The sequence below is a fragment of the Pristiophorus japonicus genome, chromosome 1 (assembly GCF_044704955.1).
Source record: "Pristiophorus japonicus isolate sPriJap1 chromosome 1, sPriJap1.hap1, whole genome shotgun sequence".
NCBI classification, from domain to species: domain Eukaryota; kingdom Metazoa; phylum Chordata; class Chondrichthyes; family Pristiophoridae; genus Pristiophorus; species Pristiophorus japonicus.
In genome coordinates, this window is record NC_091977.1 from 354,653,776 (window position 1) to 354,676,850 (window position 23,075).

Here is a 23,075-nt window from a genome sequence, read left to right on the forward strand (position 1 = left end):
GCCCCAATAATCAGGGTTAGTGCCCTAAGAGGAGTTTGGGATGCTTCCCTTAGCGTTGCACTCCCCTCTTGGGGCGCTAAAAAACAATATCCCGATTGGAGGTGGTAAACATCGCCCAGCGCTAGAATTAGCGACCAGGCGGTGCTACCGCCTCAAACCGGGCAATAATGAATTTTTAGCCCCTTGAGTCAAAACAAAAGCTTTGATACTTGAGTGTGATAGAGCAAATTCCAAGAAAATCTTTTAGGCCTGTTGTACCAATGGAAAGGGCCCTGTTCTGTAAGTGGAGGATGCTACAAGGGTATGTGGCTTCCGCCAGTGGTAGCTTCCTGTCTCCAGTTGTGTGAGAACCTCTCCTGAAAGTTCATGCCAGTCTTGTGTGATGTTTAGAGAATGTGCCTATCATGCTGGAGTAGCTGATATGCAATCTGTAAGATGTGACAAATTGCAATAGCAGTTGAGTGTGTGAGTAGGATGGTAAGAAGGTGTAATGAGATGTGGTGCAGTGATTATAGGAGTGTGCAGGGAGGGGGAGGAAGGGGTGAGGCTGGAGGTGTGAGCAGAGAGTAAGAGAGCAGTATTCTTATCTTGACAGCTTTGGTGAGGTCATTGAACTTCTTTCAGCATTGCAGCCATGTGCTTTGAGCTAAGCTCCTGACACTGACCTCTTCAGTGATGTCTTCCCACTGGTGACAGAGTTGTTTCCGGGAGGGTTTCGTGCCTCCAGTGGATAAAAGGATCTTCCTCCTCCTGTCCACTGCTTGCATCAGGATCTCCAAGGCAGCATCAGAGAACTTTGATGTCTTCTCCGTGCAGCCATTTCAGTATTGAGAAGTTTTTCCGTAGTATCATAAACAAGAGTGCTCCATCCCTTTAAATGTGCTGGTTGCCTTTAAGTGGTATCAGAGGCAACTGAAATCCAGCCCCTCAAACAGGCATGCAGCAAATGATTAGTGCTAGCTCCACGACTGAAGTATGATAATTAGCAGGCAATACAAATATTACATGCTGTCTGGGGCAACAATACCCCGCGCGTCTAGTGCGCGCTCCATCTCTTCCGCGTTTAATTCTGGGCGTAATCGAATTTCTAGTCCACTAGGTTAAAAAGATTGACCATGATCCCCTTAGATGGCATACCTTAATGTGTTGGTCTGTGCCATTTGTATGAAAATAATTTGCAACCACTAATTTTGTAAGATAACTGTCGGGATAATGCCCAGAGACGAGAGGACATGTAATTGTGACCTAGAAAAGTTAACGGAACATCGTGTGGGGAGAATTTTGTTTCAACTGAATTCACTAAACTGTTACAAACCATGAGGAGAAGGACCTTTGGGAAAAGCATCCACAATGCTGTGTAATGTAGAGTATAAATTGTTTTGGGTGACGGGGAATTCTTCAATATACTTGTTTTATGAATGTTCTGCGTGTGCGCGCAAACCCAATGTCAAATAGTGTTGTTATATATTATCCACAAAATAACTTCAGGAATTGGGTGTAAGGAGCTGTGTGCTCATCATCACAGGCAATCCCTCGAAATCGAGGAAGACTTGCTTCCACTCTAAAAGTGAGTTCTCAGATGGCTGTACAGTCCAATACATGAATTACAGTCTCTGTAACAGGCGGGGCAGACAGTCGTTGAAGGAAAGGGTGGGTGGGGAGCCTGGTTTGCCGCACGCTCCTTCCGCTGCCTGAGCTTGTTTTCTGCATGCTCTCGGCGACGAGACTCAAGGTGCTCAGCGCCCTCCCAGATGCTCATCCTCCACTTTGGGAGGTCTTGGGCTATGGAATTCCCAGGTGCTGATAGGGATGTTACAGTTTATCAAGGAGGCTTTGAGGGTGTCCTTGAAGCGTTTCCTCTGACCACCTGGGGCTCGCTTGCCGTGTAGGAGTTCCGAGTAGAGCAATTGCTTATGGAATCTTGTGTCGGACATGTGGACGATGTGGCCCGTCCAAAGGAGCTGGTCGAGTGTGGTCAGCACTTTGATGCTGGGGATGTTGGCCTGGGTGAGGGCACTGACGTTGGTGCATCTATCCTCCCGGTGGATTTGCAGGATCTTGCGGAGGCAGCGCAGGTGGTACTTCTCCAGCGCTTTGAGGTGTCTGCTGTATATACTCCACGTCTCTGAGCCATATAGCAGGGCAGGTATCACTACTGCCCTGTAGACCATAAGCTTGGTGCAGATTTAAGGTCCTAGTCTTCAAACACTCTCTTCCTCAGGTGACTGAAGGCTGCGCTGGCACACTGGAGGCGGTGTTGGACCTCGTCATCAATGTCTGCCCTTGCTGATAGTAGGCTCCCGAGGTATGTAAAATGGTCCACGTTGTCCAAGGCCGAGCCGTGGATTTTGATGACGGGGGGGCAATGCTGTGTGGCGAGGGCAGGTTGGTGGAGGACCTTTGTCTTACAGACGTTTAGCATAAGACCCATGCTTTCGTACGCCTCGGTGAAGGTTTTGATGATGGCTTGGAGTTGGGCTCTGAGTGTGCGCAGATGCAAGCGTCGTCCGCGTACTGTAGTTCAGTGACAGAGGATAGGACAACCTTGGATCTAGCCTGGAGGCGACATAGGTTGAACAGGTTCCCATTAGTTCTATAATTTAGTTCCACTCCAAGAGTTGACAGTGAGATGGAGCATTGCAGCAAGGAAGATCGAGAAGAGCGTTGGTGCGATGACGCAGCCCTACTCGACCCCAGTCCAGACGTGGATTGGGTCTATGGTGGATCCGTTGGTCAGGATCACAGCTTGCATATCGTCGTGGAGCAGGCGGAGAATGATGAAAGCTTTTTTGGGGGCTGCCAAAACAGAGGAGGACGCTCCATAGTCTATCATGTCGACAGTGTCAAAGGCCTTTGTGAGGTCAAAGAAGGCCACGTACAAGGGTTGGTACTGTTCCCTGTATTTCTCTTGTAGTTGTCGTGTGGTGAAGATCGTGTCCGTGATACCCCATATTGACTGAAATCCGCATTGTGACTCTGGGAGGAGCTCTTCAGCCAGAGAGAAGATGGTTGAGGAGGATTCTTGCGATGTGTGTAGCTGTGTGCTACATTACACTGACCACACTTGATCAGCTCCTCTGGGCAGGCCACATCGTTCACCAGAAACGAGACTCCCAAAGCAAGTGCTCTACTCGGATCTCCTTCATGGCAAACGAGCCAAAAGTGGGCAGAGGAAACATTACAGCGCACCCTGAAAGCCTCCCTGAAAAAGTGCAACATCCCCACTGACACCTGGGAGTCCCTGGCCAAAGACTGCCCTAAGTGGAGGAAGTGCATCCGGGAGGGCACTGAGCACCTCGAGTCTCATCGCCGAGAGCATGCAGAAATCAAATGCAGGCAGCGGAAAGAGCGTGCAGCAAACCAATCCCATCCACCCTTTCCCCCACCTGTGACAGGATCTGTGGTTCTTGTATTGGACTGTTCAGCCACCTAAGGACTCATTTTCAAGAGTGGAAGCGAGTCTTCCTCGATTCTGAGGGACTACCCATGATGATGATACCATTATCTAACATGGAGTTCATGTGTAATGTAAAAATAACAGTCCAGAAAAATCTACTTGATAGCAATGTATCCTTTCATCAATGTTTCTATCATCACTCAGAATTAATTTTAAGTGTATTCCATCAGAGCTTTGTACCAGCCTCCCCCTCCCCCCACTCATCCCCCACTCCCCTGCTGCCCCACCATCTTTTCCACTTCATATGCAGTTACAGAAGCAGGGGACATAAACCAATTTGATTTATTAGGTGGTAGCAAGATTGATTATGTTACAGGTCTAATTTTGTTCTGAATGATTGGTCTTGCCAAGGCACTGAACTTTGCCATACAAAATCCGCAGGGCTCTGACTCTGTTTGATTGGTTTACTTTGCAAAATGAAACTGCAAAAAGCCTGTCGCCTGTTGATTAATAAGGCTAATAAATCTACATCTGCCAACAAAAGAGTTGTGCTATTTCCAAACATAGGGTGTCGGGTATTGATGTAACAATAATCCGTACTATAAGGTCATATTCATCATATTGCCTTTTTTTAATATTGTGATCATTGTAAGCAGAATTCAAACAGATGCTGATAGCTGCTCTACAATTACAGGATCAGCAGATATGCCTGTATTTTATTGTAGCTTTGCTGCATTCAAAGTGGTTCCTATTTACAAGTCTACCTGAAGGACCAGAAAGGCGATATGTTCTGTGTATTCGGTTATGATTGCAGTGTCTGACAGCCGGCCATTCCAGAACCATACCAGCAGGCTCTAAAGTGCTCAGGAACAGATTGCTTCTATAATATTTTTTCCATGTGTCTGTCACCAGAGTGAGGAACTTAAAGTAATTAATATAAGTGGAGAAATTAATGGGACTAAAAAGCCAATAAATCATTTGGACCTGATGGCCTACATCCTAGGTTTTAAAAGAGGTGGCTGCAGAGATGGTGGATGCATTAATTTTGATCTTCCAGAATTCCCTAAATTCTAGAACAGTCCGCCTGGATTGGAAGACTGCAAATGTAACCCTGCTGTTCAAGAAAGGAGGGAGAGAGAAAACAGGAAGAGATAAAATAGGCCAATTAGCCTGACATCAGGAGTGGGGAAAAGGCCAAAATCTATTATTAGGGTTGTGGTAACAAGGCACTTGGAAAGCCACAATGTGATTAGGCAGAGTCAACATTTTCTTATAAAAGGGAAATAGTGTTTGATAAATCTATTATTAGTTTTTTGAGGGTGTAACTAGCAGGGTAGATAATGTAAAAGTCGGATAGCCAGGTAGTGAAGGTTGAGTACTGGATCCTAGTCTTTAGTTGCTCACACCTTTTCTATGCTGATTTGGCTGGTGCCATCACCAATAAAAGAAAAGGAAGCAAGTCCCCCTTTTAATGGGGCACAACCAATAAACCATAAATTAAACTGAATTTAAATGAAACTTAACAAATCAAATCAGAATTTTGTTTTTGGGGATGATGAAGTCCCTCCGGTGGCCACCGGTTGCAGAAGACCTCAAACGTACTGGCAGATTCCGCATGCTCCATCTCCAGGGACACCCGGGCACGAATATAGCTGTGGTGAGAGGCAGGCAGTCATGACCGCCCGCTGCCTGAACCTGTTAATGGCCACATTGGCCAGGCCCAGGAGCAGTCCACCCAAGGAGGTCCTCCAATCAGCCTGCTTCCCTCCACACTGGGTGCCGAAGGATCAGGAGCATGGGACTGAAGTGCAACCAAAAATTGAGGAGCAGCCCCTTCAACAATTGGAAGAGCGGCTGCAGCCTCTTGCACTCACCGTATACATGGAACACGGACTCCTCCAGGCTGCAAAAATTGCAGGTGGCCTGGTAGTCCATGACATAGAAACATAGAAACATAGAAACATAGAAAATAGGTGCAGGAGTAGGCCATTCGGCCCTTCTAGCCTGCACCGCCATTCAATGAGTTCATGGCTGAACATTCAACTTCAGTACCCCATTCCTGCTTTCTCGCCATACCCCTTGATCCCCCTAGCAGTAAGGACTTCATCTAACTCCTTTTTGAATATATTTAGTGAATTGGCCTCAACAACTTTCTGTGGTAGAGAATTCCACAGGTTCACCACTCTCTGGGTGAAGAAGTTCCTCCGCATCTCGGTCCTAAATGGCTTACCCCTTATCCTTAGACTGTGACCCCTGGTTCTGGACTTCCCCAACATTGGGAACATTCTTCCTGCATCTAACCTGTCTAACCCCGTCAGAATTTTATATGTTTCTATGAGGTCCCCTCTCATTCTTCTGAACTCCAGTGAATACAAGCCCAGTTGATCCAGTCTTTCTTGATAGGTCAGTCCCGCCATCCCGGGAATCAGTCTGGTGAACCTTCGCTGCACTCCCTCAATAGCAAGAATGTCCTTCCTCAGGTTAGGAGACCAAAACTGTACACAATACTCCAGGTGTGGCCTCACCAATGCCCTGTACAACTGTAGCAACACCTCCCTGCCCCTGTACTCAAATCCCCTTGCTATGAAGGCCAACATGCCATTTGCTTTCTTAACCGCCTGCTGCACCTGCATGCCAACCTTCAATGACTGATGTACCATGACACCCAGGTCTCTTTGCACCTCCCCTTTTCCTAATCTGTCACCATTCAGATAATAGTCTGTCTCTCTTTTTACCACCAAAGTGGATAACCTCACATTTATCCACATTATACTTCATCTGCCATGCATTTGCCCACTCACCTAACCTATCCAAGTCGCTCTGCAGCCTCACAGCATCCTCCTCGCAGCTCACACTGCCACCCAACTTAGTGTCATCCGCAAATTTGGAGATACTACATTTAATCCCCTCATCTAAATCATTAATGTACAGTGTAAACAGCTGGGGCCCCAGCACAGAACCTTGCGGTACCCCACTAGTCACTGCCTGCCATTCTGAAAAGTACCCATTTACTCCTACTCTTTGCTTCCTGTCTGACAACCAGTTCTCAATCCATGTCAGTACACTACCCCCAATCCCATGTGCTCTAACTTTGCACATCAATCTCTTGTGTGGGACCTTGTCGAACGCCTTCTGAAAGTCCAAATATACCACATCAACTGGTTCTCCCTTATCCACTCTACTGGAAACATCCTCAAAAAATTCCAGAAGATTTGTCAAGCATGATTTCCCTTTCACAAATCCATGCTGACTTGGACCTATCATGTCACCTCTTTCCAAATGCACTGCTATGACATCCTTAATAATTGATTCCATCATTTTACCCACTACCGATGTCAGGCTGACCGGTCTATAATTCCCTGTTTTCTCTCTCCCTCCTTTTTTAAAAAGTGGGGTTACATTGGCTACCCTCCACTCCACAGGAACTGATCCAGAGTCAATGGAATGTTGGAAAATGACTGTCAACGCATCCACTATTTCCAAGGCCACCTCCTTAAGTACTCTGGGATGCAGTCCATCAGGCCCTGGGGATTTATCGGCCTTCAATCCCATCAATTTCCCCAACACAATTTCCCGGCTAATAAGGATTTCCCTCAGTTCCTCCTCCTTACTAGACCCCCCGACCCCTTTTATAACCGGAAGGTTGTTCGTGTCCTCCTTCGTGAATACCGAACCAAAGTACTTGTTCAATTGGTCCGCCATTTCTTTGTTCCCCGTTATGACTTCCCCTGATTCTGACTGCAGGGGACCTACGTTTGTCTTTACTAACCTTTTTCTCTTTACATATCTATAGAAACTTTTGCAATCCGTCTTAATGTTCCCTGCAAGCTTCTTCTCATACTCCATTTTCCCTGCCCTAATCAAACCCTTTGTCCTCCTCTGCTGAGTTCTAAATTTCTCCCAGTCCCCAGGTTCGCTGCTATTTCTGGCCAATTTGTATGCCACTTCCTTGGCTTTAATACTATCCCTGATTTCCCTTGATAGCCACGGTTGAGCCACCTTCCCTTTTTTATTTCTATGCCAGACAGGAATGTACAATTGTTGTAGTTCATCCATGCGGTCTCTAAATGTCTGCCATTGCCCATCCACAGTCAACCCCTTAAGTATCATTCGCCAATCCATCTCAGCCAATTCACGCCTCATACCTTCAAAGTTAGCCTTCTTTAAGTTCTGGACCATGGTCTCTGAATTAACTGTTTCATTCTCCATCCTAATGCAGAATTCCACCATATTATGGTCACTCTTCCCCAAGGGGCCTCGCACAACGAGATTGCTAATTAATCCTTTCTCATTACATAACACCCAGTCTACTCAAAAATCTTTTGCACGGGACTGCTCCATGCAACACCCCCCATGCCAAGTCCCAATAGGAAAGGGGAGGACGCCCGTCCCTCTGGATGGAAAGATGACATGCCAAGGAAGACAAAGTGGAGAATGTGCAAGAGCAGCCCATACAGGAAACTGCTCCGTGCAGAGTGGAAAGAAACAAAAGGGATCTCTGAGAGATGGCTCAACCTGTGAAGCACCGGCTTTGGAGGGAGGTTTCACGGACTGATGCTGATGAGAAATTGAGTCCGAATGGGGGTCAGCTTGGATAGGATTGCTCCACACGCTTGAGCCTCCTCAACATACCAAGGAGTCAGGACCGAGTGCCTCTTTTAGCATCTCAATGGCTTTGACCACTGACCAGATGCCGTGCCAGGGTATGCGCTGTGCCAGTTCCTCTGGCAACTCTGGCAACTTCCAGCCCGCTCCTCCACCATCCAGTACATCCCTGACTCTGGTCACCTTGTCAGCCAGGACTTTCCCTCCATCAGCTACCTGAAACCATAGACATGGAGGTGCGGATTCCTGATCAGTGGCTCCCAGAGGATAACCGCCACTCCTAACTGGGAAGAACTCCAGGTGGGGGCAACAGTGTTCCAGATCCTGATCAGTTCCTAGTAAAAGACAGGCAGCTCCTACAAGGAGGCATGGCTACTCTGCATTTTTATAAACAGGAGCTGCATGTCGTAATTGAGGCCATGCAGCTGGCGGAATAAATAAGTCACCGCATAAAACATCTTGGAGGATTCTCTCTCTCTGCAGGGTCTGAAGACGGAAAGTCGCATCCATCGCCTGACCGCTTCCCTAAGTGGGAGACTCCGAACTTCTTCTACATCTTGGCGACAAACTCGGGGGGGGGGGGGATCAAAGTGACCGTCAGTTGATTTACGACCAATGCTCGAGCCCTGAAGGACAGCACTCTGAGCAATCTGGTCCAACGTCCTAGGCGAGCAGTGACTTTGGCCTCCAACTTGTTCCAGTTCACCAGCCAGGCTTCCTTGGCAGGGCTAAATTGGACTCCCAGGTAGAGGAGATGAGTGGTACTCCAGGCAAAAGGCCTGAATCCTCCGACAGAGCGTCCACTCAGCACTGACCCACCAGGGGTCTGGAACATTTCTCCCAGTTGATCCTCTCAGATGACCCGGCAGAATAAACCTGCTGATGCTCACGCATCCTCCACAAGAGAATGAGATCTGTGACTATGAGTTGCATGTCATCGGTGCCAGCCGAGAGGATGACCTCCATGCCCGGCCCTTGTAGAGCCAGTCCCGACAACCTCTTCCGCAAAAGGCACAGGAAAGGCTCCATGCAGATAGTCTATAACTGGCCAGATATGGAGCATCCCTCTCCCGGAGCGAAGGAGCTCCATTGAAGACTCTTTAACTTTAATCAGACATTCCGCGGCGGCATACAGAAGTCGGATCCAGGGAACAAAATGTGTCCCAAAGAGGTGATCCACCCTGTCGGACATCTTCTTCTGATCCAGGGAAAGGAAGCTGACCGACAGACCAGCCCTCTGGGAATGTTAGATCAGGTCCCGGATCAGATGGATGTTGTTGTGGATGGTCCAGCCTGGGACCGTGTAGGACTGGTCGGGGTGGATCATGTGGCCAGCACGGTGCTAACCCAAGCAGACATTGTTCTGGCAAAGATAATGGTGTGGAAATTGTGGTCGGAGGCTTTCCGTGGGTGGATGCTTCCGACCTCAAAAAAATCTATGAACTTACCTGGTGGTCCAGGAGGTTTGGAGACTTGCGGTCCGGGCCTCTACACGTCGGCCTGTGTAGAGGTCCACATATCCCAACCACGCAGGCATTTCGCAAGCGCCCCTGGGATCATGTGGGCCAGCCTAACCAATCAAAGTTGGGGTATTCCCATTCATACTGCGTTGGCAGACATGCTGCGGGACTTCTTTGTAATCGGCATCAACCACGAAATGATCCTGCGTAAACTACTGGCGGTGGAGACGCTGGATTTGAGCAAGGCCATCACGATTGCCCAATCATACATGACGACGGACAAAAGCTTAAAGCAGATATCATTGAAAAATTGGAACTCGGCAAGTAATGTAAACAAGATAGTATCATCGTTTGGCAGAGTTGCATATGGCAGGACCTACCCGACTGCGTACGCGAAACCTATGGCTGCTCAAAGTCTGCCAACGGGAATGAATACGATATCACCGTGTTGGCATTGTGGGGGAATTCATCAGCATCATCAGTGTCGGTTTAAACAATATATTTATAAAGGCTGTTCGAAAGTGGGGCGTCTCCAGCGCATGGGTCCACAACTGAGCAAGCGTGCTGCGACAAACCATGTGGAGGATGATGACCAGTCTAGCGCGGATCCGGATATGCAATCCGAGATACCAGAGGAGGAAGTATATGGACTGTATTCGTTCCTAACAAAGAGCCAACCGATAATGATTAATGTAAAACTTAATGGTGTGCCGGTATCGATGGAATTGGACACGGGTACGAGTCAATCAATAATGAGCCAGAGGACATTCGACAGGCTGTGGGATATTAAGGCTGTGAGGCCTAAGCTGAGTCCAGTTAATGCCAAGTTGCGTATGTACATTAAAGAACTCATAACGGTGATTGGCAGTGGAGTAATCAAGATGTCGTATGATGGTGCGGTTCATGATTTGCCATTATGGATTGTTCCAGGCAATGGCCCAACGCTGTTCGGCAGGAACTGGTTAGAAAAAATCAAATGGAACTGGAATGAGATCAAAGTGTTGTCGTCGGAGGAGGATACTCCATGTGCTCAAGTACTGAGCAAGTTCCCCTCGCTGTTTGAATCAGGATTCGGCAATTTCATGGGAGCCAAGGTGCAGATCCACGTGGACTCTGATGCAAGACCCGTCCATCATAAAGCTCAGGCAGTTCCGTACATGATGAGAGAGAAGGTCAAAATCAAACTGGACAGACTCCAGCATGAAGGGATCATATCATCGGTTGAATTTAATGAATGGGCCAGCTCCATTGTTCCTGTGTTGAAAAGTAATGGCACTGTCAGGATTTGTGGAGACTACAAGTTTACGATCAACTGAGTTTCGAAACAGGATCAATACCCGTTACCGAAGACTGATGACCTGTTTGCAACGCTAGCCGGGGGGAAGTTGTTCACAAACAACTGATGTCAGCCTGCATAACACAGGGGCTGGTCGACACGTAGAAGAAACTTACGTGCATCAACACTAATAAAAGACTGTTTATCTACAACAGGCGCCCTTTTGCAATTCATTCAGCTGCAGCCATATTTCAGAGTCTACTGAAGTCCGTCCCCAGAACCGTCGTGTTCCAAGATGACATACTGGTCACAGGTCATGACTCCGCCGAACATCTGAACAACCTGGAAGAGGTTCTATATCATCTGGACAAAGTGGGACTCAGACTGAAACGCTCGAAGTGCGTCTTCATGGCACCGGAAGTCGAATTCCTGGGGAGGAAAATTGCTGCTGACTGTATCAGGCCTATGGACTCGAAAACCTAAGCCATCAAAAATGCACCCAAGCCTCAGAATGTGACGGAGCTGCGTTCGGTCCTTGGTCAACTCAACTATTTTGGTAATTTCTCACATAGATTGAGCACCTTATTAGAGCCACTGCACATTCTGCTAAGAAAAGGCGACAACTGGAGTGCTCTCAAGATAGAGCTTTTGAGAAAGCTACTAATCTGCTTTGCTCTAACAAGCTGCTGGTGATCCATGTAAGCGTCTAGTATTGGCCTGTGGTGCTTCGGCATATGGAGTTGGTTGCGTGCTCCAACAAGCTAATGAGTCGGGCAAATTATAACCTGTTGCATATACTTCAAAAAGTTTGTCAAAGGCGGAAAGAGCCTACAGCATGGTACAGAAAGAAGCACTAGTCTGTGTGTATGGGGTTAAAAAGATGCATTAGTACTTGTTTGGTCTTCGGTTTGAACTGGAAACAGATCACAAGCCACTCATTTCATTGTTTTCGGAAAACAAAGGTATCAATACCAATGCATCGTCCCGCATCCAGATGTTGGCGCTGACATTATCTGCCAATGATTATGTCATTCGCCATAGACCTGGCACTGAGAATTGTGCCGATGCATTGAGCCGTCTACCGTTGCCCACACCTGAGGTGGAAACACCACAACCGGCAGACCTACTGTTAGTCATGGATGCTTTTGAAAGTGAAGGAACCCCTGTCACGGCCCAACAAGTTAAGACCTGAATCAGCCAGGACCCGATATTATCGATTGTGAAACGTTGTATCCTTAGTGGTGATTGGTCTGCCATACCCAAGCAAATGTGTGAGGAGACCAAACCTTACATCTGTCGCAAAGGCGAACTATCCATTCGATCAGATTGCATACTGTGGGGTAATCGTGTTGTTATGCCCAAGAAAGACAGAGAGAAATTTGTGCATGGTCTACATAGCATGCATCCCGGTATTGTCATGATGAAAGCTATTGCCAGGTCTCATGTATGGTGGCCTGGAATTGACTCTGATGTGGAATCATGTGTGCATCAGTGCAACACTTGCATGCAGCTTAGTAAAGCACCAGCAGAATCGCCGCTGAATCTGTGGTCGTGGCCATCTAAACCATGGTCCAGGATCCACATCGACTTTGCAAGTCCCTTCCTGGGAAAGATGTTCTTAGTTGTGGTGGATGTTTATTCCAAGTGGATAGAGTGTATAATCATGTCATCCAGTATATCCACAGCTATCATTGAGAGCCTTCGTGTCATGTTTGCTACGCATGGTCTGTCTGACATTATTGTAAGTGACAACGGATCGTGCTTCACCAGTATGGAGTTTCAAGAGTTCATGAAACTCAATGGTATCAAACATGTGAGGTCAGCACCATTCAAACCCGCATCCAATGGACAAGCAGAGCGTGTGGTCCAAATCATCAAGCAGAGTATGAAACGTGTAACTCAAGGTTCACTGCAAACTCGCTTTTAATGCATATTGCTTAGTTACAGGACAAGACCCTTACCGGGGTCTCTCCTGCTGAACTCTCTCTTGTCCACCGTGACTTGAATAATCGTGTCAAATACAGACGTCAAAGTCAGCAAGGGTATCATGATCGCGCTACTGTGTCATGCGACATTTCTATCAATGATCCTGTGTATGTACTGAATTATGGTCAAGCTCCCAAATGGATTATCGGTACTGTTGCGGCCAAGGGGGTAACAGAGTGTTTATTGTTAAGCTCAAGAATGGGCAGACATGCAGGAAACATGTCGATCAGATAAAGCTGCGGCACACGGATGAACCAGAACAGTCTGAGGAAGACACAATCAGTGACCAACCAACCTACCCTCAGTCATCAGAGGACTCCGCTGTCATCAATGAATCTGGACTTTCAATCCCTGACATGGTCAATGAATCTGGACTTTCAATCCCTGACATGGTCATTGCCACTCCCATCAGATCGGCTACCCAGCCCCCAGTCATAACAGACTCAGAACGCTCGGCCAAGGCTGGAGTTGAACTGAGACGTTCAACTCGGGAGCAGAAAGCCCTGGACCGTCTCAATTTGTAAAATGACCATTACTAATATCTTAATCGGGGATATTGTGATGTATGTATGCTTGGGTTTACTAGCCACCAGGTGGCGCCGCTGTCGGAGGTCATTGGGCCGTGCGCACGTGTGTGCGGCCCAGGTATAAAATGCCAGCCATCTTGTAATGTAATCACTTTGGGCCCGAAAAAAGTAGAGCCAGGTTTGTACCTGTTCGGAGTTTACAGTATTCAGTCTATTGAGTTATTGTATTCACAACAGCCTGAAAGAACGCTGGTGTTATTGACAAGACTGACATACTGCTGGGATGTGCAGGATACATCAATGGTGGGTATCACCTTGGTGACAATTAAAGTTTAAGTTGATTGAAGTTAAGTGTCATTATACCCTTTGATGTTAAGGAATCACCAGCGTGTAACGGTGCAGCTCTAAGCCAATGCACTACAAGGTTTTGTTAAATAAAAAACATTTAAACTGAACATTAGTCTGAAATCATCAGTATTTCTGTACAAACCAACCCTTCCTGACACGCACCCCCCCCCCCCCCCGCTTCTCCTCCCTACCTCTACTCCTTCCCCTTCCCCTTCCCCTCCTGACTCTAATCCGCCTGGCCGAGGAGCTCCTCAGGCGATGCTTCATTGGGGGGTTGAGGGGGGCAGGGTGGATGACAGCTGAACCGCTGCTTGGACGGATACGAGGGAGGACGGTCCCAAGGTGGGAACATGCTCCGAGCCAGAAGCAAGATGTTGCTCCTGGCTCTCGTGTCATTGGCAATGGGGGTGCGGCACCTTGGGGTGCAGTGCTACACTCCGGGCCCACTGGGAGCCCTCTGCCACCAGTGTTCCTGGCTACCAGCTCCAGGGCCTCCGCCATCCCTTCCATGTTATATATTATTTGTTGGACAAAAACTCGGTACCAACTATGTTCTTGGTGCTTAGTAGGCTTTTTGCTGCTGGTGAATCTCCCTTGTGCCTCCCACAACAGCCAAACAAGCACACACCACACCCACACAAGCATTCAGTGCCTCTGAGCTCCCTCTCTCTCTCTGTCTCCTCTTCTGCGCATGTCATGATGACCCTGGACCTCCTGAATCGCGGGAATCGAGCGTTGCCATGCCGTTGCTAAGGATGGAATGATCAGCCATGATCTTATTGAATGGTGGTGCAGGCTGGAAGGGCCGAATGGCCTACTCCTGCAACTATTTTCTATATTTCCATGTTTCTATGTAATGATCCATCCTGCAGGGTTGTTACAGTTGTCTTTTATAGTTACCGTCCCATTGGGGGAGTAAGAGCATTGCTTCCCACCTAGCCCTTTTGTGCGTCAGATACCGGTTTTAGCTTTCCTGTGTTAAGCAATTCTACGAAGGTATTCTGGGTATGTGTCCTGGCATTACTATGCCACTGGCCTATGCCTGTCCCCATGTAATGATCTTTACTGTGGTGGGTATAGAATGATTTAATTGCTTCCTTTCTGTTCTTAGTCATCTGTCATGTATTCTAGATGTTATTTCGCTCCTTCCCACCTGCACCTTCCCAGGATTTATTTTTAATCCTGCACTCTGTATAGCTCCTAGCATTGTAGTTGAAGCTAGTATGTGTTGTTGTTCTGTACTGGAGACGATAAGGATATCATTCACATAATGCAAAAGGGTGCTCCCTTTTTTGCCTGTTGTGGGCCTCGCCTTCCTGCGCCTCCTCCCTTATTGCAGCTGAAACATATCAGGGGAGCTGCGTGGGGGGGTGTCTCCTCCTCTGTTGTTTCTGCTACTATCACTGTTGCTGCTATTTTTGCTATTTTCTCCCTTTGTTCTAACTCCTCTACATGTTCTGCCCATTCCAAAGTTTCATCGTGATCATCTCCTATCTTAAAACCTAACTTAATTATATTATGATGTGCCTCTCCTAGTCCATCCTTAAACATTTTCAAGAATGCTGCATCATTTTTGTAGGGGTCATCAGCCCAGAGTGGTTTTTGTATTCAATCCACTTTCATTCCCCGTACTCCCCGACCCTTGTACCTGCCTTTTGAGTCACAGTATTCTACCCCAATCTTTTGTCAGAATTCTGTATCTCTACTATTTTGCTTTAAGGGTTGGTAACTTATTCAATAAAATTTGTCTCTCCTGTGGGCTGAGGGGTACCTCCTGTATGGTAATGTGGGCTGCTCTACGTCCGTTAGTGGGAATGGTGGTAGTGCGTACCGGTGCCGCTGATAAATAGCCATTATCATGTGCCGGGTGCCACGCTACTCCGCACTCGTTATCCCAGTCTGGTTTACTGTTAGGTTGGGTTTGTGGACTACACTTACCCATCGTGGGGTATATTGGCTCCATTACCATATGGCTATGGCTGTGCACTGCACTATCTGTCTGGTCCTGTCTTTATCTCTTCCAGCTTATTTATCTTAGCTTCTAACTTTTGAATTTGTTTTGTTTGTGTATCTATCTGTCCTCTGTAGCATGCGAGTATTATTACATAGGCTTTCATAGAAACATAGAAACATAGAAAATAGGTGCAGGAGTTGGCCATTTGGCCCTTCGAGCCCGCACCACCATTCAATAAGATCATGGCTGATCATTCCCTCAGTAAGCCTGCTTTCTCTCCATACCCCTTGATCCGTAACGGCAATATCGAACTCCCTCTTGAATATATCCAATGAACTGGCATCAACAACTCTATGCGACAGGGAATTCCACAGGTTAACAACTCTCTTGAGTGAAGAAGTTTCTCCTCATCTCAGTCCTAAATGGCTTACCTCTTATCCTTAGACTGTGTCCTCTGGTTCTGGACTTCCCCAACATCGGGAAGATTCTTCCCGCATCTAACCTGTCCAGTCCCATCAGAATCTTGTCAGTTTCTATGAGATCCTCTTTCATCCTTCTAAACTCTAGTGTATAAAGACCCAGTTGATCCAGTCTCTCCTCATATGTCAGTCCCGCCATCCCGGGAATCAGTCTGGTGAACCTTCGCTGCACTCCCTCAATAGCAAGAATGTCCTTCCTCAGATTAGGAGACCAAAACTGAACACAATATTCCAGGTGAGGCCTCACCAAGGCCCTGTACAACTGCAGTAAGACCTCCTTGCTCCTATACTCAAATCCCCTTGTTATGAAGGCCAACATACCATTTGCCTTCTTCACCGCCTGCTGTACCTGCATGCCAACTTTCAATGACTGATGAACCATGACACCCAGGTCTCATTGCACCTCCCCCTTTCCTAATCTGTCGCCATTCAGATAATATTCTGCCTTCATGTTTTTGCCCCCAAAGTGGATAACCTCACATTATACTGCATCTGCCATGCATTTGCCCACCCACCTAACCTGTCCAAGTCACCCTGCAGCCTTTCAGCGACCACCTCACAGCTCACACCACCACCAATTTAGTGTCATCTACAAACTTGGAGATATTACACTCAATTCCTTCATCCAAATCATTAATGTATATTGTAAAGAGCTGGGGTCCCAGCACTGAGCCCTGCGACACTCCACTAGTCACTGCCTACCATTCCGAATAGGACCCGTTTATCCCGACTCTCTGCTTCCGGTCTGCCAACCAGTTCTCTATCCACGTCAGTACATTACCCCAATACCATGTGCTTTGATTTTGCACACCAATATCCTGTGTGGGAGCTTTTCAAAAGCCTTTTGAAAGTCCAAATACACCACATCCACTGGTTCTCCCTTGTCCACTTTACTAGTTACATCCTCAAAAAATTCCAGAAGATTTGTCCAGCATGATTTCCCTTTCATAAATCCATGCTGACTTGGACCGATCCTGTCACTGCTTTCCAAATGCGCTGCTATTTCATCTTTAATAATTGATTCCAACATTTTCTCTCTCCCTCCTTTTTTTAAACAGTGGTGTTACATTAGCTACCCTCCAGTCCATAGGAACTGATCCAGAGTCGATAGACTGTTGGAAAATGATCATCAATGCATCCACTATTTCTATGGCCTCTTCCTTAAGTACTCTGGGATGCAGACTATCAGACCCCAGGGATTTATCGGCCTTCAATCCCATCAATTTCCCGAACACAATTTCCCGCTTTATAAGGATATTCTTCAGTTCCTCCTTCTCACGAGACCCTCAGTCCCCTAGTATTTCTGGAAGGTTATTTGTGTCTTCCTTCATGAAAACAGAACCAAAGTATTTATTTAACTGGTCCATAAGATCATAAGAACACAAGAACATAAGAATTAGGAACAGGAGTAGGCCATCTAGCCCCTCGAACCTGCTCCGCCATTCAACAAGATCATGGCTGATCTGGCCGTGGACTCAGCTCCACTTACCCGCCCACTCTCCGTAACCCTTAATTCCCTTATTGGTTAAAAATCTAGCTATCTGTGATTTGAATACATTCAATGAGCTAGCCTCAACTGGTTCCTTGGGCAGAGAATTCCACAGATTCACAACACTCTGGGAGAAGAAATTCCTTCTCAACTCGGTTTTAAATTGGCTCCCCCATATGTTGAGGGTGTGCCCCCAAGTTCTAGCCTCCCCAACCAGTGGAAACAACCTCTCTGCCTCTATCTTGTCTATCCCTTTCATTATTTTAAATGTTTCTATAAGATCACCCCTCATCCTTCTCAACTCCAACAAGTAAAGACCCAGTCTACTCAATCTATCATCATAAGGTAACCCCCTCATCTCCAGAATCAGCCTAGTGAATCGTCTCTGTACCCCCTCCAAAGCTAGTATATCCTTCCTTAAGTAAGGTGACCAAAACTGCACGCAGTACTCCAGGTGCGGCCTCACCAATACCCTATACAGTTGCAGCAGGACCTCCCTGCTTTTGTACTCCATCCCACTCGCAATGAAGGCCAACATTCCATTCGCCTTCCTGATTACCTGCTGCACCTGCAAACTAACTTTTTGGGATTCATGCACAAGGACCCCCAGGTCCCTCTGCACCGCAGCATGTTGTAATTTCTCCCCATTCAAATAATATTCCCTTTTACTGTTTTTTTTTCCAAGGTGGATGACCTCACATTTTCCGACATTATATTCCATCTGCCAAACCTTAGCCCATTCGCTTAACCTATCTAAATCTCTTTGCAGCCTCTCTGTGTCCTCTACACAACCCGCTTTCCCACTAATTTTTGTGTCACCTGCAAATTTTGTTACACTACACTCTGTCCCCTCTTCCAGGTCATCTATGTATATTGTAAACAGTTGTGGTCCCAGCACTGATCCCTGTGGCACACCACTAACCACCGATTTCCAACCCGAAAAGGACCCATTTATCCCGACTCTCTGCTTTCTGTTAGCCAGCCAATTCTCTATCCATGCTAATACATTTCCTCTGACTCCGCATACCTTTATTTTCTGCAGTAACCGTTTGTGTGGCACCTTATCGAATGCCTTTTGGAAATCTAAATATACCACATCCATCGGTACGCCTCTATCCACCATGCTCGTGATATCCTCAAAGAATTCTAGTAAATTAGTTATACATGATTTCCCCTTCATGAATCCATGTTGCGTCTGCTTGATTGCACTATTCCTATCTAGATGTCCCACAATTTCTTCCTTAATGATAGATTCAAGCATTTTCCCCACTACAGATGTTAAACTAACCTGCCTTTTGTCTGCCCCCTTTTTTAAACAGAGGTGTTACATTAGCTGCTTTCCAATCCGCTGGTACCTCCCCAGAGTCCAGAGAATTTTGGTAGATTATAACGAATGCATCTGCTATAACTTCCACCATTTCTTTTGTTTCCCATTATAAATTCACCTGACTCTGACTGCAAGGGACCTATGTTTGTTTTCACTCATCTTTTTCTCTTCACATATCTATAGAAGCTTTTGCAGTCAGTTTTTATGTTCCCAACAAGCTTCCTCTCATACTCTATTTTCCCCCTCCTAATTAAAATCTTTGTCCTCCACTGCTGTATTACAAAATTTTCCAAGTCCTCAGGTTTGCTGCTTTTTCTGGCCAATTTATATGCCTCTTCCTTGGATTTAACGCTATCCTTAATTTCCCTTGTTAGCCACGGTTGAGCCACCTTCCCCATTTCATTTTTACTCCAGACAGGGATGCATAATTGTTGAAGTTTATTCATGTGTTCTATAAATGTTTGCCATTGCCTATTCACCGTCAATCCTTTAAGTATCACTCGCCAGTCTATTCTAGCCAATTCACGTCTCATACCATCGAAGTTACATTTCCGCACGTTCAGGACTCTAGTCTCTGAATGAACTCCATCTTAACAAAGAATTCCACCATATTACGGTCACTCTTCCCCAAGGGGCCTCACACAACAAGATCGTTAATTAGTCCTTTCTCATTACACATTACCCAGTCTAGGATGGTCAGCTCTCTGGTTGGTTCCTCGACATATTGGTCGAGAAAACCATCCCTAATACACTCCAGGAAATCCTCCTCCACCGCATTGCTACCAGTTTGGTTAGCCCAGTCAATATGTAGATTAAAGTCGCCCATGATAACTGCTGTACCTTTATTGCATGCATCCTTAATTTCTTATTTGATGCTGTCCCCATCCTCATTACTACTGTTTGGTGGTCTGTACACAACTCCCACTAGTGCTTTCTGCCCTTTGGTATTCCGTAGCTCCACCCATACCCATTCCACATCATCCAGGCTAATGTCCTTCCTTACTATTGCATTAATTTCCTCTTTAACCAGCAATGCCGCCCCACCTCCTTATCGTTTCTGTCTATCCTTCCTAAATGTTGAAAACCCCTGGATGTTGAGGGTTCCCAGCCTTGATCACCCTGGAGCCATGTCTCAGTGATGCCAATTGCATCATATCCGTTAACTGCTATCTGCGCAGTTAATTTGTCCACCTTATTCTGCATAGTCCTCGCATTGAGGCACAGAGCCTTCAGGCTTGTCTTTTTAACACCCTTTGCCCCTTTAGGATTTTGCTGTAATGTGGCCCTTTTTGCTTTTTGCCTTGGGTTTCTCTGCCCTCCACTTTTACTTTTCTTCTTTCTACCTTTTGCGTCTGCCCCCATTCTACTTCCCTCTGTTTCCCTGCATAGGTTCCCATCCCCCTGCCATATTAGTTTAACTCCTCCCCAACAGCACTAGCAAACACTCCCCGTAGGACATTGGTTCCAGTCCTGCCCAGGTGCAGACCGTCCAGTTTGTACTGATCCTACCTCCCCCAGAACTGGTTCCAATGCCCCAGGAATTTGAATCCCTCCCTTCTGTAATACTCCTCAAGCCATGTATTCATCTGAGCTATCCTGCGATTCCTACTCTGACTAGCATGTGGCACTGGTAGCAATCCTGAGATTACTACTTTTGAGGTCCTACTTTTTAATTTAGCTCCTAGCTCCCTAAATTCGTCTTGTTTGACCTCATCCCGTTTTCTACCTATATCGTTGGTACCTATATGCACCACGACAACTGGCTGTTTACCCTCCCCCTTCAAAAAATCCTGCTCCCGCTCTGAGACATCCTTGACCCTTGCACCAGGGAGGCAACATACCATCCTGGAGTCTCGGTTGCAGCCGCAGAAATGTCTATCTATTCCCCGTAAAATAGAATCCCCTATCACTATAGCTCTCCCATTCTTTTTCCTGCCCTCCTGTGCAGCAGAGCCAGCCATGGTGCCATGGACTTGGCTGCTGCTGCTCTCCCCTGATGAGTCATCCCCCTCAACAGTACCCAAAGCGGTGTATCTGTTTTGCAGGGGGATGACCGCAGGGGACACCTGCACTATCTTCCTTCCACTGCTCCTCCTGTTGGTCACCCATCCCCTATCTGGCTGTGTGACCTTTACCTTCGGTAAGACCAACTCGCTAAACGTGCTATTCACATCATTCTCAGCATCGTAGATGCTCCAGAGTGAATCCACCTGCAGCTCCAGTGCCGCAATGCGGTCTGTCAGGAGCTGCAGCCGGATACACTTCCCGCATATGTAGTCGTCAAGGACACTGGTAGCGTTCCTGACTTCCCACATAGTACAGGAGGAGCATAACATGTGTCCAAGCTCTCCTGCCATGATTTAACCCCTAGATTAACTTAATTTGGCAATAATAATGCTAAAGATTACTTACTGATAAAGAAAAGAAAAAGAAAAAACTACTTACCAATCACCAGCCAATCACTTACCCCCTTAGCTGTGACAGCACCTTTCGATTTCTTTCTGCTTTTTTGCCTTTTCTCCCTGCTGCAGCTGCACCAGCTGACCTTTATAGGCCGCTTCGACTTCCTCGAACCTCTTGCTGTGATGTCACACTTCGTTTTCCTTTCCTCCCAGGTCGGGGAGTCAGCACTGGTGGGGAAAACAAGACAAAGCAACACCTCCTGCTCCCACTTGCCCGAACTCTCCCACTTACCAAACTCTTACCTTTGCACTCTGACCTGCCGCTGCACTCCGAGCAAGACTGCACCAAGCCCTCTCTTTTTATACTGTTCCTGGCTGACTCACCACTGGCCTGTTTAGGGAACCAGTTTTTACTAGCTGTCCCATTAACTAAGCTAGCTAACTTTTCTTCGCTTTATTTTTATTCTGACTATCCCACCATTTTCTCTGTCTGTCAGGTGAGTCTTCTTTTATTAAGAAATCCAAATTAATAATGTCCAGTATAAAACAACTGTCAATAGAAAGGGTTAACTCCTGTACAGGTTTGTAAGAAGGCTTGACGTCATTACGTGACTTTGTGTAATCATCCGAAAATTTCTTTCCCAAGTCTTTATGCCTTCAAAACTTGCTTAGAAATTAAGAATCCGTTAAAACAGCAGAAATCATTAGTAATGTTGTCATCATAAAACCTTCTCATCAGGAAAGACAGCATTTTAGATTAAACTCCAATTTTTCTAAACTTCCAATTCAAATACTTGCCAAAGATTTTTAACGAGACCACACATTTTTAATAGCTATTTTGTTTATTGAAATCCAATTTTCACACAAGCTGTATACATTCCAGCATTTCTTGTGTTTTATTTCTCTCGGCACAAAATCTAAACTTCTGTGCCGGTTCCATCTTTTTTAAGAATTTTCTAATTCCCAGTTTTTTCCTTCCTTTGCTGAGTTCGCATAACTTAGATTTTTTTCCCCCTTTTGAATCCAAACTTAATAATTGTTTTAATGACCTTCCTCTGTTCCATAGTTAACCATCTTTGTTTCTCTTTCTCGGCACAAAACTTCTGTGTCGGGTTTAACTCGTAAGTTTTTATATTTAAACCAACATCTTTTTCACAGCCAATTTAAATTTCCTTTCTTCAAATTAGGTTTTGTATTTTGATGATCTTCCTCCAGTCCATTTTTCTAAACATCTTTGTTTCTCTTTCTAGCAGCTGCAGCTTTCAAGGTCACATCTTTTTATCTTTTGATAAAAACACGCTGTCCTTTGTAAATTCAATGTGTTTTTCCAGCATTTTTCTTTTCTTTTATTAATTTTCCATTTTCTCAGCTAGCATTTTATCCCACTGGCCAGTTTTCCTAGGATCCTGGGGTCCCACCCCACTTTTTAGGTTGTATTGCTTCTTGTTTGCGCTGCGTACGATCAATACCGGCTTCTCCGTGTTATTACTGTGTCACGCTCGGGACATACACCTTATTTTTCCTCTAGCGATTGCTGGGGTCCTCTTCCCCTTAGGTTGTGTTCCTTCTTTTCAGGCAATATACCTTTCCCACCCTTGGTTTTCATCCTTCCTTGGTTCGCTATAACTTGTTCTACAGATTACACCTTCTAATTCTTTATACAGATTACCTCCTTCCCCCTCAATGCTACAGCTGCAGGTGATACAAAATACCCTCACTGCCATTCAGCTGTTACATCATCCAGGTCAGAGGGTCTGCAACCTGCCGACTACACCAAATGTTGGGGTAAAAAGGAGGCTTCTCTCCTTCAAGATGGTCTAACTGA

The 23,075-nt window shown here is 46.3% G+C and overlaps 1 protein-coding gene across 2 annotated transcripts in view; it reads left to right on the forward strand.

Moving 5' to 3' along the window:
- Positions 1-23,075, forward strand: part of samd12 (sterile alpha motif domain containing 12) — a 394,516-nt gene that overhangs the window by 312,171 nt on the left and 59,270 nt on the right. Inside the window, exon 5 of one of the 2 annotated variants that reach the window (XM_070874921.1) lies at positions 7,617-7,702. The exons of the other annotated variant lie outside the window; for it this stretch is intronic. Coding sequence (XP_070731022.1) covers positions 7,617-7,678 — 62 coding nt within the window. The 3' untranslated portion in view covers positions 7,679-7,702. Of the gene's footprint in view, positions 1-7,616; positions 7,703-23,075 lie in introns of those variants that run through there. 2 annotated transcript variants of the gene reach the window in all.